Source organism: Equus asinus, chromosome 6 (assembly GCF_041296235.1).
Source record: "Equus asinus isolate D_3611 breed Donkey chromosome 6, EquAss-T2T_v2, whole genome shotgun sequence".
Lineage (NCBI taxonomy): Eukaryota > Metazoa > Chordata > Mammalia > Perissodactyla > Equidae > Equus > Equus asinus.
In genome coordinates this window covers 53,849,601-53,869,612 of record NC_091795.1, presented here as the reverse complement: position 1 = coordinate 53,869,612, position 20,012 = coordinate 53,849,601, and the positions used below count along the sequence as shown (strand labels likewise).

At 33.4% G+C, this 20,012-nt stretch overlaps 1 protein-coding gene across 11 annotated transcripts in view; it reads left to right on the top strand.

The window, feature by feature from the left end:
* The window catches only part of VRK2 (VRK serine/threonine kinase 2), a 94,964-nt gene that overhangs the window by 10,679 nt on the left and 64,273 nt on the right, over positions 1-20,012 (top strand). For all 11 annotated transcript variants that reach the window (XM_070512069.1, XM_070512074.1, XM_070512065.1 and 8 more), the window contains exons 3-5: positions 17,116-17,165; positions 17,902-17,971; positions 19,856-19,943. In XM_070512069.1, the coding sequence (XP_070368170.1) occupies positions 17,116-17,165; positions 17,902-17,971; positions 19,856-19,943 (208 nt within the window). The remainder of the gene's footprint in view (positions 1-17,115; positions 17,166-17,901; positions 17,972-19,855; positions 19,944-20,012) is intronic.

Sequence of the window (20,012 nt, the reverse complement as noted above, 5' to 3'; positions counted from 1 at the left end):
TCTTGCAGGCATTCTCTCAGAGTGCTTTAAACAAGGCATCGTATATGGTAGTTTTTCAGAAATGATTGGTTAAATTAACTCTAGAACTAATCTGTTATGGAAAAATAATTTTCCCAACAACTTGGTTATCTGAGATGAAATTTTCTGTTCTGTACACTACAACATGTGGTAGGTGTGTAAGGCATATACTTTTAGATTTAGAGACATTATTTTGGAGAGTGTGGGGGGAGAGAAGTATCTGTTCATTCTTTTTTCAAGTCTATTTTTAAAATACAAGAAGCCATGTACTTAATCCAGAGATTATAGGATTTGTTGGGAAAAGTCTACTTTGCTAATGCATAGTGTAGGGAGAGTTAAAAAATGGACATTGTTTAAGACTAAACAGTTTTGTGTTTAGAATAAAACAATTCTACAGAGTAGCAATTAAGTAGACCTAATAGCAAGTATATACTTTTGTGGAGGAAATGGATGGTGTTTATTGTTAGGTGGATTGACTTATACACATGTAACATACATAAGAAATGTACTTTTCAAAGAATGTAAACATAGCTTTAACAGAAAATAAATTATTGGAATTTTTTAATCCAAGTGAATGAAAGGTTTGATTAAGAGTTTGTACATAGAAGCTTTTGTTATGGTTTCTGGGCATAGGTATGTTGTATTTGAGATGAGGAATTTTCTATCTATGTAATTAGTCAGGATGTTTTATGTACATTTTTCATATCAGGCAGACAATGGCTTCAAAGAGACAGCAGTGCTGCAAAGGAGCAAAAAAAGAAGGCCAAAGTTGACACACACAGAGGCAAAACAGTGTAGGAAAAATCAACACGTTTTGCAAAATCAATCACTGAAAATGTGTCAGTGTTCAGGAGACTGTCTTTAATTTGCAATCCAAGTAAAAAAGAGTATTTAAATATGAGAGGCAGTATTATTGAGCCCAGCATGCCTGCTACCACTTGTTTGACTAGCTCAGAATAGAACACTGAGAGGCAAGGGCTCAAAGTTAAATGCACATTTATACATTTTAAAATCAAATGAAAGATTCAGAGTATATTCATGAATTAATTTTTTTTTCAGAAACCTAAATTTAATCAGCTGGAATTACTTTTAAAGTGTCATTCTATTTAACTTTTGGGAATGATGAATTTGCCTTTTAATAGGCATGCTGTATTTTATCATGAAGATGAAACAAACTGTCTTTTGTTAATTATTCCCCAGAGACACTGGCCATTTTTCTCTCCTACGCTTAGTGTGGAGTAAAGGCAGCTTGCTGCAAATTTATTTCAAGCGAGAGCAATCGGAAGCTACAACATGTGCGAAAGAGCATGGAGAGCATAGCTTCCATTGTAGGCGTTCGGAGTGCCACCTAATGAAATTCTCAGAGGTAACACTACCAGAGCCTCACGGAGGAGGCCGTGAACATGGGACACAGAAAAGTAAAAGAGAATGAAAGAGTGAATCTCCGGGAAAGAGTAGCAGATGAATCATATGTGTCTGCGGCCTCTGATAACTGCTAGAGACAGTTGTCAAAATTGTTTTCAGGAAATCGTCGTCATCATTAACTGCTACTAAAATCTTTCACTTAGTGTGTGCCACGCTCTGTGTTAAATGCTTTACAGGCGTTGTTGCTTTGAGTCCTTCCAACAACTTCATAAGGAAGATATTGAGGCCCAGGGAGGTGGAGAAATTTGCCACCATGCCACAGTTTTAATAACTGCCTCTGTCTACATTTGAACTCAGGATTCTTTGCTCTACTGATTGATGTCCTTTGTCAAAGAACACTTTGAATTTATTGCTAGCTAGAGAAAAAACAGTGCAAATCACATGCTTCTGACATGCTCATCTCTAAAATAACAGTGAAATATCTAATTGATAGTATTGGCAGCTAATTTAAGAAATCTGTTAGTGCTGATGCTAATAACGGTGTCATTTTCATTCAGATTGTCAACTCGAGGTTTAGAGCATCAGTGATATGTTTTTAATATTATTAAGTTCAAATCTGTGAAAGAACATCTGATATTTATAGTAAATCTAATGTTAAGAACTGGAAAAAAATACATTAAAAATGTTCTATACCTAGATCAAACAATATTTTTATGAGAATAGTCAACCAATAGTGCATGCAGACTGATGAGAAAAATTTGGTGTATTTTCCTGCTTTTTCAAAAATGAATGAGTTTGTCTAGTTTATAGGGATTTTATGCATTTGTTTTGAATCTAATAAGAAACAGGAAGCTCAAAAGAGGCCTCTTTGAATCCCTATGATACAGTTTTAATTAGTCTCATGTAAAAATAGATATTTTTACAAATATTGAATTACTTTCGACATGTCTTTTTCATTGGATAGTAATTTAAAGATATTAGAAAACTAGTCTTTTAAAGAGAAAAACAAAAATACTTGGATAGGTGGAATCTTGATAGAGAATATATTTCCTTATAGAATTTATTCAAACACCAAAATATTTTATTTATAATAGAAGTATAGTTTTTGGAAAATTATTCATTCTTTCACGATATAATTATATAATAGTAGTGATTTATTGCATGCCTATAGATGATTTTACGAGAAAAAAGTATAACATTTTATGTAGAGGCAAATCTTTAGGTATTTTTAATGGAGAAGAGATATTTAATAGATGTTGAAATGCTGGTTTTTATGCTAGGATACTGTTTTTCTTTGGACTATATAGATAGCAAGGGGAAAAATGAACAAAATGTAATGTTACTTTAGAATACATGTTTTTGAGCACTTATGGTGATATGGGGTTATTAATTTAAATTTCTGGAGAATGTGAAGAAAAGCTACTCATTATACTTGATTTTGTTTCTATTAAAAGATCATGTGTTACAATTCTAATATAGATCTCAGTGTCAAATGTGAGTATTACTATTGAGAGTGGAGTATTAGTTATATAAACCTCTATCTTACAAAGTGTTGGGAGGATGATAGAAGGAAAAGTAGTAAAAGCCACTAAAAAAATCCCTATACAATACACTTCAAGAAAAGTGAGAAGAGAGCAAAACGAAATTGTTTATTTAGTGGGCAAATGTTGCTGTGTGATGAAAAGGGGAAGAAAAAAATCGTGTGGACTTCTGTAATATCAGAGTTTCTACTCCAGCAGAAAGCTTTTGAACGAGTATAAATGTTCCAAAATTAACTAGTTTAATACATTATGGAATCTCTGTAAAAATAAGAGGATTTTATTGGGGAAGGTCTGTTAAAAATTCCTTCTAACCCTGAAAATCTGTGAGATCCTGAAAGGTGGTGAGAGACGCTGAAACATGGATAGAGGCTTTAAGGAAAGAATTGACTCAGTGGAGCAAAGAATTAGCTGTACTGTTAATGGGCAAGCAAGCAAATCTGAGTCACAGAAAAATGGCATAAAGAGATCATCAAGAAGAAAAAATAATGGTTCTATTATCTGTTTATGTGGTAAATCTATAGATAAGACTATCACATAACAAGGTAAAGACCTGCAAAATAGAGACCCTAGTCAAAGCTAATTTCAGCATGAATATTAGAAAGTGTTTCAAAAAGTGAGGGTGGGGCTAACATTCTTACATAGTGGGTTTTTAAACTTAAAATACAGAATTTACAGTATCATTTCAGGAAGGGAGATCAAGGACTCCTTCAGCCCTTAATTCATAGACTGAAAATAGAAAGACTTCATGATAGCTAAGAGAAATATGGCTGTCATTCCAGTATTCCACCTGGCCAAACTGGATGTCTCTGAAGAGATAGAAGGAAACTTTTGAGGTCTTAGGAAATCTGAAATCATTTCATAACAAAGTAGCACAAAGATGAAGTAGACTTGAAAGTATATAATTGAAAGAGACTTACAAAAGATAAATGAATTAAAATATTAAGAAAAGATTTGATGGTACAAAGTAAAACCAGTTTAGTAAAAATTGGAGTTATGAACATAGAATTTTATAATGCAATTCAAATTTCTAAAGTAGATTAATGAACTGTGATTAGGACTTATAGGGTTAAAAGTTTAAAAAGTTGTTACATATCAACCTTTCAAGAAGCTCAAAATGTATTTAGTTAATAATAATAATGAAAACATCTGGGTTGGAGGATATCAGTGTTGAGAAATAGGTAAATGGGTTGAAAGATAGCCTATTATAAAATGAAATAAAATATCTAATATGTACCACAACTAGTGAGTAATTGGTGAAGAAGAGCAAAGAAAAATAGCAGCAATATAAATTTACAGAGTATTGGATTATAATACAATTGCCAAACTGCGTTAGATAAAAACAGGCTGAAATCCTCTATTCAAGAATATCATTGCCAAAAATCCCATTATCAGTTGCAAAAAGGGAATACCAATAAAATATAAAGTACAAAAATATCAAGATTTTTCGTGCACATCTAAGAGTCAAATGAGCGGTTTTTGAAATTATTATATTACATTTCATAGTAAAAACCACTGAGAGAGCTGAACAAGGAAGTTATATAATGACAAAAGGTTACTAAACAGCCAGATGAAAATGTAATGAGAGAATTGAATATCACCAGAATGCTACTATGTTTTTTATACTTAAAAAAAGAGAGAAAAGAAAATATAGCAAGCATTCAATAAGAAATTATTACAAATATAACTAGAGGTATTATAAACAAACTCAGAAAATGACAAATCGCTTACCAGTAGGTCTTCACGCTGGTCTCTGTGGAACCCAGGTATACAAGTGAAAGGGGTAGGGGCTCTGGTCCCTTCACCCGTGTTTCAACCTGAGCATTTCTACTTCCATCTGTTCTGTATATGAGGCTTCCAGGAAACATTCCATTTCTAAAAGTTTGAAGATAACTCATTGTACCACAGTAATTAATAAGCTACAAAGTTGAATATGCCGTTAGTAAGAAATAATTTATATTTGTGGGGGATTTAACAGTGTTTGAGAGAATAAGCTTTTTTCCACCTATACAAGAACTCATTTTAAAAACTGTGTGTGGTGATTTAGTAAACATAAAAAACCAGAATTTTTATATGTCATAGTCTTAGACTCCATTGCTGGAAATGCATACCAAGATTATCTTACTTATTCTGTCTTTCTCTTTATCGTCTGCATTCTGTCTCCAGTTTCTATGTATTCAAGTTGTATTTATTTGAAATCCAGCTTCCCCTTGAAACCTGCTGTTTTTCTTTTTACATTTTCTGTCAAAGTTGTATATCGTGTATTTGTTTTCAACAATCTTTTGCCTTTTGTCACTAAGCATATTCTACTATGTATTATGATTGCATATTTGTTGCATCCTTTTTATTAATATTATTTAAAAATTAATACAGAGAAAAATTGACTTTTTGTGAGTGTACATTTCTATGAATTTTAACACACCACCACCACAATTGGAATACTAAACAGATTCATCACCCCTAAAATCTTCCTCATGCTATCTCTTTGTAGGTACACCCTTTCCTTACCCCTGATCTGTTCTCCATCACTGCAGTTTTGTCTTTTTAAGACTGTACGAACTTCCTATAAATGGAATTGTACAGTATGTAACCTTTTGAGATTGGATTTTTTTCTCTTCGAATAATGCCTTTGAGATTCATCCAAGCTGTTGTGCATATCAGTAGTTCGTTTCTTTTCATTGTCAAGTAGTTTTGTATTGTATGGATGTACCACAGTTTGTTTATTCTGCCATTGAATGACCTTTGGGTAGCGTGATTTCTCCAACTTTGCTCTTTCTCAAAAGTATCTTATCTCTTCTAGGTCCTGCCTTTCCATATACATTTTATAACCAACTTATCTGTATTTACAAAAAAAAGTCTTAAGGAGATTTTGATTGGTATTGAGTTAAATATATAGATAAATTTGGAGAGAATTGACACTTTTACTTACGTTGAGTCTTCCAGTCCACAAACACTTGCTGTTTTTCAGGTTGGGTAAATTTCCCTTGATCCTACATCAAGTTCAGTGATTCTTTCATGTGTTATCTCCATAATCATATTGAGCCCACTCATGATTTTTTAAAAAACTTTTTTTGTCATTTTATTTTTCAGTTCCAAAAGTATCATTTGACTTTTCTTTGTGTCTTCTATGTCTTTGCTGCTTTGGTCTGTCTTTCCATTTGTTCCAAAAGTGTTTGCCTTTACTTACTGGACCATTTTTATTAGTTGCTTAAAAGTCTTTATCAAATAGCCCAACATCTGTATAGTTTTGGCATTTTTTTCTTGAATTCATCTACATTTGTTACAATGTATTAACCAATATTGATGCATTATTATTAACGAAAGTCCACAGTTTACATTAGGGTTCACTCGTGTTGTACAGTTTTATGGGTTTTGACAGAATGACATCTGGGCATAATGTCATGTATCCACCATTACAGTATCATACAGAGTAGTTTCATTGCCCTGAATTTCCCCTTTGCTCCATCTATTTATTCCTCTGCCCCTGCCCATAAACCCCTGGCAACCACTGGTCTTCTTACCGTTTCTATGGTTTTACCTTTTCCAGAATGGCATATGGTTGGGATCATACGTTATGTTTCAAACTGGCCTCTTTCACTAAACAATATGCATTTAAGTTTCCTCCATGTCTTTTCATGGCTTAGTAGTGCGTTTCTTTTTATTGCTGAATAATATTCCATCATGTGGATTTACCACATGTTGCTTATCCATTCACCCGTTGAAGGGCATCTAGATTGTTTTCAGTTTTTGGCAATTATGAATAAAGCTGATACAAACATTCATGTGCACATTGTAGTGTGGACATAGTTTTCAACTCCTTTGTGTAAACACCTAGGAGTATGATTCCTGGATCATGTAATAAAACTAGGTTTAGCTTTGTAAGAAGCTGCTAAACTGTCTTCCAAAGTGTCTGTACCACTTTTTGCATTCTCCCCAGCAATGGATGAGAATTTCTATTGCTTCGCATCCTTGCCAGCATTAACTATTGTCAGTGTTTTGGATTTTAGCCATTCTAATAAATGTGTAATTGTATCTTACTGTTTTTTTTTAAATTTACAATTCTCATATGATATATGATGTTGAGCATGTTTTCATATGCTTATTTGACATCTGTATATCTTCTTCGTGGAGTTGTCTATTCAGATATTTTGCCTGTTTTTAAGTGGGCTATTGATTTTATTATTGAGTTCTAAGAGTTCTTTGTATATTTAGGATACAAGTTGTATTTGTCAGATAATGTGTTTTGCAAATATTTTCTCCCAGACTGTGAGTGATTTTTTTCATTCTCTTAATTGTGTCCTTTGCAGAGCAGAAAATTTTAATTTTAATGAAGTCTAACTAATCAAATTTTTCTTTCATAGATTATGCTTTGGCGTTGTATTTTAAAACGTCACCCTAGGTCACCTTGATTTTCACCTATGTTATTTGTAAAAGTTTTATAATTTTGTGTTTTAAATTTAGGTTTAAGAACCATTTTGAGTTAACATTTATGTAGAGTCAGTGTCTACATTCATTTTTTGCATATGGATATCCAGTTCCAATACGATTTGCTGAACAGACTACACTTACTCAATTGATTTGTCTTTGCTACTTTATAAAGATCAGTTGACTATATTTGTGTGAGTCTATTTCTGGGCTCTTTATTATGATCTATTGATTTATTTGTCTATTCTTTGGAAACTATCACATTGTCTTAAGTATTATAGCTTTATAGAAAGCGTTCAAGTTGGGTAGCATCAGTCCTCTGATTTTGTTCTCCTTCTTCAGTATTGTGTTGACTGTTCTGGCTCTTTTGCCTTTCCATGTAAACTTTAGAATCAGTATGTCGATATCCATAAGGTAATTTGTTGGTATTTTGATTAGGGTTGCATTAAATCTATAGAAGTTGGGAATAACCAACATCTTAAGATGGGTCTTCCTATCCATGAACAGGGAATATCTATCCACATATTTAGATCTTTGATTTCTTTCATCAGACTTTTGTAGTTTTCCTCATATAGATATTGTATATATTTTGTTAGATTTATACCCAAGGATTTCTTCTTTTCTACTTTTTTTCAACTTTATTGAGGTACAATTGACAAAGAAATTTAATATATTTAAAGCATACATCATAATAATTTGATATATATGTTGTGAAGGAATTCCCACAATTAACACATCCATCACCTCATATTTATTTATTTATTTATTTATTTATTTATTTATTTTGGTGGGAACACTTAAAGTTCAGCTCTCTTAACAAATTTCATTTAAACAATACAGTATCATCAACTATAGTCTCTATGTTACACATTAGATCCTCAGACCTTATTCATTTCATAACTGAAAGTTTGTATCCTTTTACCAACATCTCCCTATTTCCTCCACCTCCCAGTCCCTGGCAACCACCATTCTACTTCCTGTTTCTATGAGTTTGACTTTTTTTTTTTTTTAAGATTTTACATATAAGCGATACCATGCAGTATTTGTCTTGCTCTGTCTGGCTTATTTCACTTAGCATAATGCCCTCCAGGTTTATGCATGTTGTCACAAATGGCAGGATTGCCTTCTTTTGTAAGGCTGAATAATATTCCGTTGTGTATATATATATATATGTATACATATACACCACATTTTCTTTCTTTCTTTTTTTTGTGAGGAAGATTCACCCTTTCACCCTGAGCTAACATCCATTGCCATTCCTTTTTTTTTTTGTGCTTGAGGAAGATTAGCCCTGAGGTAACATCTGTGCCAGTCTTCCTCAACTTTGTATGTGGGTCGCCACTACAACATTGTTTGACGAGTGGTGCAAGTCCACGCCTAGGATCTGAACCTGTGAACCTGAGCCGCTGAAGTGGAGTGTGCAGGACTTTAACCACTTGGCCATGGGGCTGGCTCCACATTTATGCCTTTGTTGTCAAAATATACATGTTTTTGTCCTGTGTATTCATTAAAAAATTATTATAATTATAGTTTTTTAAAATACTTTTAATTGTTATGCTAGTGTTACAAGTGATTTACCCACTACTATTGCAATTTTAGTGTACTCTGAATTTAACTGGATATTTACCTTTACCAGGATGAAGGTGCATCCTTGGGTGGATGGGAGCTCAGGAGCCTCCTATGTCACCATCTTGGATACTCCTCAGTTTTCTTAAAATAAACTTTTCAATGCTATGAATTTCTTTCTAGGTACCACTTTCATCCATTAAATTATTCATCAAATATGTAATGCCTACCACACTCTATTCTAGGTGCTTGGGACACATCTAAATAAAATGTAACATTTCTGTCTTTGTGAAGCTTATATTCTATCAGAGATAAATACATAATAAATATGCCCTTTAACTGCATTTTAACTAGTTTCAATATGATATTTTCAATATTATTCAGTTCTATGTATTTTCTAATTTCCATTGTGATTTCTTCTTTGGCCTAGGGACCAGGCATTGCAGTCACAGAATATAGCCTTAATAATCTTTATTCTTTGATATTTGATGAAACCTGCTTTCTAGGTAAAAATATGGCAGTTTAAAGAATATTTTATGTTAGTTTGGAAAGAGTGTATATTCCTTAATTGATTTGATACTGTTTTTTATATGGCCTTTAGATAAAAACTGTTAATTGTTTTACACTGGCCCAGTGGTGTAGTGGTTAAGTTTGCCTGCTCTGCTTTGGCAGCCTGGGGTTTGCAGATTCAGATCCTGGGCGTGGACCTAGCACCACTCATCAAGCCATGCTGTGGTGGCATCCCACATAAAATAGAAGATTGGTACAGATGTTAGCTCAGCAGGAATCTTCCTCAAGCAAAAAGAGGAAGATTGGCAGTAGATGTTAGCTCAGGGCCAATCTTCCTCATAAAACAAACAAACAAAAAAACCTGTTAATTGTATTGTTTTAATTTATTTTTGTCTGCTTGCCTATACTTATGGAATTATATTAAAATCTTCAACGATTTTTGTCACTCTGTCAATTTTTTTCTTGTAATTCCACTGGTTTTTGATTTATATATTGTGAAGGTACATTATCAAAGGCTATCAAGTTCATAATTTTAGTCTTTCCTTTGAATCATTACTTTTATGATTAGGTTAGACTAACTTTATATCTAATAATTCTTCTTCCCTGAGATTTATTTAATTTTCAAAATATATATTCCAGCCTTCTTTGAGCTAGTTTTGGCTAATTGGTTTATTTTCTGTCTTTTTGTTTCTCTGCACCACTAGGTTTTAGTTGTGCCTTATAAATAGTATACATTTATTATTTTAACAGTCTTACAGTTTCTTTCCTTAGCTGGTGAACTTAGTCTACTCAAGTTTTTTATGATTATTGGCATATTTTTTAAAATCTAAGGTGTCAGTGATTATAAGATACATCATTATTTTACATACATATATTGAGTCACCACTAGATGCTTAAAAATTCATAATTGTCTTCCTCTTTGATGGTTCCTTTTGTGTTTAAGACCTGTTTTATATCTAATACATAAAACTTCTTGTTAAACTATGACACAACACCTTAAAAATAGTCTTACATATGGAACTCATAAAACACTCAGTTGTTGCAGTCATATCTTAATGAATATTTTTTTCACTAATATCAAATTTATGCCCTACTCCTCTGTTTTGGGCTATTTAATTAATTAATTATTCTACATACACAAATCATTGTAAGTGACAGTTAAACCTAACGTGTAGGGGCTGGCCCCATGGCTGAGTGGTTAAGTCCGCGCGCTCCGCTGCAGGCGACCCAGTGTTTCGTTGGTTCGAATCCTGGGCGTGGACGTGGCACTGCTCATCAAACCACGCTGAGGCAGCGTCCCACATGCCACAACTAGGAGGACCCACAACGAAGAATATACAGCTATGTACCGCGGGGCTTTGGGGAGAAAAAAAAAAAACATAAAAAAACCCCCAAAAAACTTAACATGTAATACTCCTAGCAATGTACATGACTCGGTTAAAGTGAAGACAGATAGACATCTGGGACTGAGCTTGTATCTGCACGGGCAGTGACAACTGTCATAGCTGCTGTGTGGTTGACAGCAACTGTATGATATCTGCAGTTATAACTTGCATTCAAATTTCAAAGATAGTAAAATAGGAAAAAAATGTATGGCTAAAAATTGATATACTCGGGTATTTTAATTTATTTCTATTATCATGTTTCTATTTACCCTGCCTTTTCTGTCTTTTTTTGAATCATTCTTTTCCTGTCTTCTATTTGATTGCTTAGGTTTTCCTGGCATTTTTTTCTCTACTGATTTTGAAGTTAGGAATTTTATTTCTATTATTTTAGTGATTACCTGTAAACTTTAACATACTCTCTTAATTTAAGAAACTGCAAAGCTAATCAGTGTCTACGTTTCTCCTTGATAAATACATGGCCATTACAACGCTTTAACTCTAGTCACCATATTCCTGTCTTGTACGTTATTTTTGTCAGTGTTTTCATTGCAACTTATTCTAGATTTATAATGATTTTCTCTCAGCATATGAAGATGATATTATTCAATTGTTTTCTTATTCCTTTGTTGATATTGAGAAGTCTGTTGTTTCATCTATTTTTGTATGTAATCTAATCTTTTCTCTCGAGTTGCTTGTCTTTGATGTTGTGCAGTTTGACTATGGTGGGCCGAAGTACAGATTTATTATTTATCTTCCTGGGGACTTGTGATTCTTAAATCTGAGGATTCATGACTTTTATCAATTTTAGAAAGTTGTCATATATTATTTATTGAAAAGTGCCTGTCTTCCATTCTCTCTACTCTGTAGTTCTGGAACTTACTTAGAAAATTGTTTTTCTGTTATATATTCCCTTGGTGTTTCCTAATCTCTTCTTCATATTTTATGTCTCTTTATCTCTGTTTGCTGAACTCTGGATTATTTCCTCAAATCTAATTTGGTTTCCTAATTCTCTTTCTAGCTCTATCTAATCTACCATTTTGTCTTTTCATTAGATTTTAAATATTAATGGTTATATGTGTATTATATATATTCATATATATAATAGCTCATACAACATAAACATACAATTTATCAAAAAAGTATAACTCATAACAAAACACTCACTATCCCCATCCAGGTCAAGCATATAATATATCAAAACATAACCAGCACTCCAGAAGCTCCAACACCTCCTCCCTCCCTTGTAGTAGTAACAACACTGTCTACCCTATTTACGGTTTTTATTTTACCATTTTTTATTATAGGTATAGTATGTATGTGTACATCCCTAAACAAATAGAAGTTTGTGGGTTTTAAAATTTATATAAATAGGAATCATAAGTATGCCTTCTGTTTTATGTGGTTTCTTTCACTCAACATTATGACTATCTGTATTTCATTCATTTTCTTTACTACAATGTATTCTGTGCTGTGACTATAATACAATTTATTAAATGTTCTACCAAGTATAGATATTTGGGTAGAGTATTTGTCTATTCCAAATTTAAACTTACTCCCAGATGTCCTCTTGGGGTTCTAATGTATTCCCTGTTCTTGGTCACTTTTATATTGCTGATGTTTTTTGAATTACAACCAATTTGTTCAGCTGTTTTCACAGAGCATTTCACATTATTTCTTATGTTATTGATGCCTTTGTTTGTGTCTGCTGTCACTTTGGACAGATACTCGATCTATATGGGAGGTCTATGTTTCTTGGGGTTTCTGCCTTTTGTTTTCTCTCTTGTTTTGTAATTTTGGATCATTAGCTCATCTTTAACCATGCTTTATCTCTGGTAATCCTGTGGGTCCTGTATCCCTTGAAGGAAATTTGTTTTTGCTTCTGCCAGGTGCTGTGGGTTATCGTTGGCTTGAGTTCCTGTACCATACTGTAGTGTAAATTTGAACCTCAAATTCCTGAAGGTAGCTTTGGGATAATTAATTATCAAGAGAGACTCTATTTTTCCTCACACTCAAGGTCTAGGCCAAATCATGGTGGGTTTTTTTGTTTTTGTTTTTAACTTCTTTCTGTGTTTGGTAGTGATGGATTCTCTCTCTGTTTCTTTTGTTCTTTCTGTCTGTCTCCTTCCTTTCTCTCTTTCCCTCCCTCCCTATCTCCCTCTCTGCCCCCTATTGCCTCTCTCCCATATCCCTATTTCTTTCTCTCTGTTTAGTGTTTCTCACTACTGAGAATGTAGCACTTTGAAATTTCTGACTTTATGTGGCCACCTTAACTTCAAATTTCTGCCTCTTGCAGGCCCAAGGACTAGTCCTTTTTCTAAGAGGGCTTTAAAACTCATATCCTTGGTGACCCAGACTGGGCAGCCTGCTGAGAACACCTGCAGCGTTGCCTGGAACATCAATGCTCGTGTACATTTCCCTCTGGTTTTTACATTTCTCTTTGTCTCTGGCTTCCTTACTTTTTTTTTTTTTTCTAAATCAACTCTAGATTTATCAGGAAGTTTGATTTATTTTGTTCAGCATCTTGTTTATTTTATAGAGGAAGGTTTTTGGTTTATCTAGTCTGCTAGTCTGTTGACATTCTTAACGAGACTTCGTCATATTTTAGTTTTTCAAGTTGCCTTCTGCGTAAGTCTTTGGTTGCTGGAGTCAGAAACTCAAGTGATTTTAAGCAAAAGGGAGATTTATTAACTCTCGTGACTGAGAAGTACAGGGCTCTTTTGGCTTCAGGTATGGATAGATCTAGGGCTTAAGCCATGTCACTAAGGCTCGCTCTTTCTCTCAGCCTTAACTCTACTTTCCTCAGTGTTGGATTTGATTTTGAGACTTTATTTTCCATTAGCTGAGGCAAGTGATCACTATTATTTCTAGGGTTTTGATATCCTTACAGCATATAGTCTGTCTTGTGTTACTTAGCATTTTAACCTCAAATCCTGAGGAAGACTTTTTTACCTAGTTGGGGCATTTTGTCCTTTCTGAACTGGTTGCTGTGGCCAGTGGCCTTATATATTCCAGTTAGCCAGGCCTGGTCATATGCCCAACTCTGGGATGTACGGGAGGATACACTGTGATAGGCAGCCCTACCAGATCCACATGGATAGTGGGAGGTTTGATTCTTCAGACGAAAACCAGATAAGGTTCCCAATGAATAGGAAAGAAATGCTAGGAAGGCAAATATCATATATGTGCATAATACATTCTTTACCACGTCATCGGACCTCTTGTCAGGAATTTAAATGAAGATATGAGACTACTGTACTTTCAATACTATCACGGCCTATGACTGATCATTTTTTCAACCCCCAATAGATCAGTCAGTTGCCATCCTAGATCCCCTTCCCTCCATCATCAAGTCCTATCAGTTTCACTTTCTGGAATCTCTAGAATCTGCTCATTTGTCTTCATCTACCCTTGATACTCCAGTCTGAGATATGGTCTTCTCTTCTCTGATCTATCGAAATTCAATCCTTACTGATCTGTCGGTGTCTACTCTGAATTCTCCTCAGTCTGTTCTCCACATACATGTAGTGATCTGTTCAGAATGGAAATCTAATTAAGTGTTTCCTGGCCTCCAACTATACCTCAAGCTTTTAAAACCTTTCACTAGACAGAAATTATTAACTAGATTTGCAACTGGCCCTTCACCAACTCTCCAACTATTCTTGTCAAGCATTCCCTTTTATATAGATTAAATTATACATTCTCATAGTACCGTCTACCTTTCCATTTAAAATTTATTATAATTACAGTTTTACACTTCTGTATGAGTATTTGATGAATGTCTTATTTCTCTACTAGACTGTAAAAGCAGATACCATGTTTGTTTTCCATCATTTAATTTCACTAGCTAGAATGTGGCTTGGCTTACAGTAGAAAATAAATATTTGTTTCATTAATTAACTGATTGATTACTGTAAAGAGACCTCCATGGTAACTAGGACAATTTTATTTGTTGACATCCATCTCCAAGAGCTTTCTAGTCAATTGATTTTTGGATTTAGGCCCTCCAATATAATTTGACTTGGAAATTTATAGAGAATATTGTGTGGCTATCAAATGACACGTGTAGGGATGTTTCAAGTGTGTGTCAACACGTGATTATGTTGGTGTGAAATAAGATGAAAGGAAGATTCAGATTATGAAGTGGTGGGGATATACTGATTGAAATCAGCAAAAAGTAGGACATTGGATTGGTTGGATATGTTTTTTCTGAATGACAACATGGTAAATTGTTTGTCTAGGTGAAATTCCCATTTTCCTTTTTTGCTTTTTACATTCTGTTGGCCTTAAAGATTTATTTGCTCTGAGACCACTTGCTTTTAGACAAGAAGCAGGAAGTTTCTACTGACGTCAACATCAGGAAATGAAGACTGTTACCTACAGTCTATGCTGTACTAAGTAGACCAGGGTTTGGGCAGGGCTGTTTCTTCCCAGCCTTTGGCACCCTGCAAATAAAACTGGTTTGCCATGCGGTGGGAAGAAAGGCTGTTCTTACCCCTTCTTCTATCCCAAGACCGGACTCCTCCTTCAGTATATACTCTCTTGAGTCTTTTCCTTCCTTAGATGTGGATAAGCCACTCGTGCAGTTCCCTTGGGACTACTGTATAGGTGAAAATGAAATGACTTTACATGAATAAAGATGAAGAGAGAATTTTAATTTATGTGAATAAGTTTAGTTTCTTTGTTACTGTAAAAAGGTCTGGGATCACAATTTATATCTAATATCAACTAAAATTGAAGTAATAATTTCTTCAACTGGCTAATTAGCATTGCTGACATCACAAATTTTGGAGAATAGTTAAGAAAATTGTGCATGAGTTTGCTCAACTGTAAGGTAGAATTTATGTACTTTAGTGAATTTTTGCTATATTTTTTACACCTATCATGTGAATTAATAGAGGAAAGAAAAAGTTGATAGAGTTAGGAGAAAGAAAAGGAAAAATGTTAGTAGTGATAAGAAGACACAGAGTTTTCTTTTTTTTAGAGACTTAAAATTTTTCCAGTATTTATTTATTTACTTTTTATTGAGATTATGATAGTTTAAAACCTTGTGAAATTTCAGTTGTACATTATTATTTGTCAGTCATATTGTAGGTGCACCACTTCACCCTTTGTGCTCACCCCCCAAACCCCCTTTCCCCTGGTAACCACTAATCTTTTCTCTTTGTCCGTGTGTTTAACTTCCACATATGAGTGGAGTCGTACAGAGATTGTGGTTTTCTATCTGGCTTATTTCACTTAGCATAATACCCTCAAGGAAGAAGACACAGAGTTTTGATAAATATACTGAAAATATATCTGAAGAATTTGATCTGTATTCTTGGTCTAAGTGCCAATTTTCAATCATATTGAATACTAGTTCCATCTTTTTCCTTTCACTTGCCTTTAAATATTCTAACTAAGCCTTAACACAGTGCCTTGCATATTCTTGCCTCTTGATAAATAAATATTGGTTAGCTGAATGAATGAAGGAATAAATGGAGGAAGAGTAAATAGATGAATGACAAAATTCTAGGCTTTCACAATACAGATAAATATACATGTCAACTTCTTTTACCAAGATTTGAAAACAGTAATCTTTTAACAGTTTAGGTAATATAGAGGAAGGGACTGACTTGATCTAAAAATTTGAACAGTGGAGTTTTCAGAAGTTGGATTACTATATCTAAAATGTAAATGGTAAATAATAAAGTGAAGTAAGAACATGAAATTGAAATGAGCTTGTATTTTAAGTATTATTTAATGTAGAAATAACTGATTGCTATGCTCAGAAGATGATTTTTACAAGACTTTATTCTCATTCTAACTTGATTTATTTCAGAATTTTGCCAAGTAGAAATTGTTTTGAACTTTTTACTTAAAATGAATCAACTTTTATTTCTGAATTATCATAGATTTTAATTTAGTAAAATTGAATAAATGGATTTTACTATATGTCATATCTTGGCTTTAATGCTATATATCTAGGAAATTTTTTCCCCCAAATCTGGATCTATGTGATTAATATCATCTGTTGATTTCTGTGTTTGAATATTTGAGTATGGTTTATGGTAAAGAGTATGGGCTGTGATGCTAGACAGATTTGAGTTTCAATCCCCAATCTGCTCTTCTTAGTGAACCAGTTATTCAACTTATCAAACCTTAGTAGGATCTTGTGTAAAATGGAGATAATACCTACCATAAGAGGTTCTTGGGAGGATATGATAATATAATTTGATACATGTGAAGTGCTTAGCACAGTGTCTGGGATATAGTAGGCATTCAGTAATTGTAAACAACTATTTTTTCCCCTGCTGTGTTTTGTTTTGCAGCTTTCCCCAAAAACAAACCAGATAAAGATGCAAGACATGTAATAAAAGTAGTAAGTTTTGCTCTTAAATTTGTATTTCACATATATTTGACTTTTTTATTTTCTGCTTTGTTCATTGTATTTTTGTAAAAATGTTTCTCACCTTAGTTTTCATAATTTTACTTATCAATAAACCTAATGTTATGATGTATTTTCACATTATTAAAATGTAAAGACTGGAGAACTTTATTCTTCTGTATTGATGTTTATCATCCTTGGATCTTATCGAGCTATCTGTCCTCTCCTTCTCTCCCACCCTCCCTTCCTCTCTACTCTAGATGGTAAGGAGCTTAAAGGCAAGTGTGAGGTTTTATTTTTGTTTGCATCCTCTGTGCTTACTTCATTCAATGAATAAAATATAGTAGATACTCAATAAAGGTGTCATGTATGAATGAACCCCCAGGGTAGTTTGCAGTGTATTCACCTGATGGACATGTTGAATGTCTGTGTATGTGTGTGTATTCAATTCTCAGTGCTTCTAGTAAGTTCTTCCATACGGAGACTATTTTCATGTGTAAGAGTGTTTAGGGTAGCATTATTACACGTTAAATTTAAAAATGAGATTCTTCAAGTTTGTTTAGTGCTTTTCTGAGATTTTTAGTGGAAACCTGGTGCCTGGGTTTTATAATAAATGATTCAAGTATTATTACATATTACATATGTATACTTATATTTTCACAGTTGAAATACCAATTTGATGTTTAAATTATTTTTCCCTAAGACTATTAATTGTTCTTCTATTTTATAGGAATATCAAGAAAATGGCCCATTATTTTCAGAACTTAAATTTTATCAAAGAGCTGCAAAAACAGACTGTAGTAAGTAAAATTAGCAAAGCAAGCTATTTCCATATATATGCTTGCTAAAGTGAGTGTTAATATTTTTGTCTTTTTCTAGCCTTTTGGAAAATTCTTTTCAATTAGAAATTTTATTGTAAAATGATACAGTTTATTGTAATGTTTAAAAGCAAGACAAATGGTGTACAAATCTTGATATTACCTACATAATGGGTTATATATTTCAAATCAAAGTTGTTTCTACTACTTTACATAAAATGTTGAATTGTTGATGTAGGCTGCCAAGAGTTCTCTAAGTATAAAAGATATTAGAATGAAATTATTTCTTTCACAAAAAACCAGTTGAATAGGAAGGATGTAAGGAAAAGACATTCAAAAGGGGAGTAGGTATACAAACAAAGGAAATGATCATAGAGTGGATTAGAGTAAGGTGTATGGAAATGATTAAACATTGCTGATTTAGAAAATAAGTTAAAATGTTAGAAACTTGAATGTTGAGAAATTAATTGGAGCTGGATATCAGATGAAAGAACTACCAGGTAGAGGATTTGAATGTGAAATGAATATAAGCAGAGCTGAAGAAGAATGAAAGCATTTTGTAAATACTATATGACATAAATGGACTAAGTAAAGCTTTAAGGAAGTTGATGTGAGTAATGACTGTATAGTCCAGGTCCTTTACATTATGTTTAAGAAAAAGAATGATGAGTCTAGTCTCAATAATTAACTTTGTTTTTCTTAATAAAACCTTCTAAAAATTAAGACTATAGTCTTTACTAACTGCTTAAACTATGTCAGAGTGACAAATAGAATCCATTAAACTTGATTGTTTATCAGTAGAGCTGTCCGAAACATTAAACATATATGGTAGAAAAGTGAAAAATTAAATAAGCTACCTGATTGTTTAAGTGGTTTTGATTTTTTTAAACTAAATTTAATCAAAACAATTTCTGTATAACGTAATTTCAGAGTAAGGTGATTTTTCTGCCCAATTCTTATTTTTTTGACTACCATAGCTTTAGGTTTTTAAGTAATAGGGAAGAAAAAGCCATCTCTCTACTGATGCTTTCGTGGTTAACATATTTATATTTAAAAATTAACTAGTGTATAAAGGAATGATATTTTGCTCTTGTGAGTAGAAACATTTGTGTATATAATACCAATGCATTTTATGACTGACTACTTTTATTTTGGTTATAACTGATATAATTTATAATTTCTGTATTTTTTTTGTGTTAATTATAGTGATAAACAGAATTTGAATCCATTAGATAGATATATTTGATTTTTTTTTTTAAGATTTTATTTTTTCCTTTTTCTCCCCAAAGCCCCCCAGTACATAGTTGTATATTCTTCGTTGTGGGTCCTTCTAGTTGTGGCATGTGGGACGCCGCCTCAGCTTGGTTAGATGAGCAGTGCCATGTCCGCGCCCAGGATTCAAACGAACGAAACACTGGGCCGCCTGCAGCGGAGCGCACGAACTTAACCACTCGGCCACAGGGCCAGCCCAGATAGATTTTATTTTTTTAAAAAATTTCTAGGGCCTGACCCCATGGCTGAGTGGTTAAAGTTGCACGCATTCCACTTTGGCAGCCCAGGTTTGCAGGTTCAGGTCCCAGGTGTGGACCTACTCCACTCATCAGCCATGCTGTGGAGGCATCCAACATACAAAAAATAAAGAGGAAGATTGTTATGGATGTTAGCTCAGGACTAATCTTCCTCAAAGCGAAAAAAGAGAAGTATTGGCAACGGATCTTAGCTCAGGGTGAATCTTCTTCTCACACACAAGAAAATTCCTAGGAAGGTCTAATTTCTATTGACGTTAGCTAAGTTTTAGTATCTGTGCAAAAGTAAGAAATACCTTTCTAAAAAATGTCTTTTTTCCTGTTAAATTTATCTTTGCAGTCAAAAAATGGATAGAACTGAAACAACTTGATTATTTAGGAATTCCTCTGTTTTATGGCTCTGGTCTTACTGAATTCAAGGGAAGAAGGTAAAATGGAATTATTATAATCAAATATTGTCCTATAACTATTTCTTTTGTGGTCTGTTAGTTATCTGT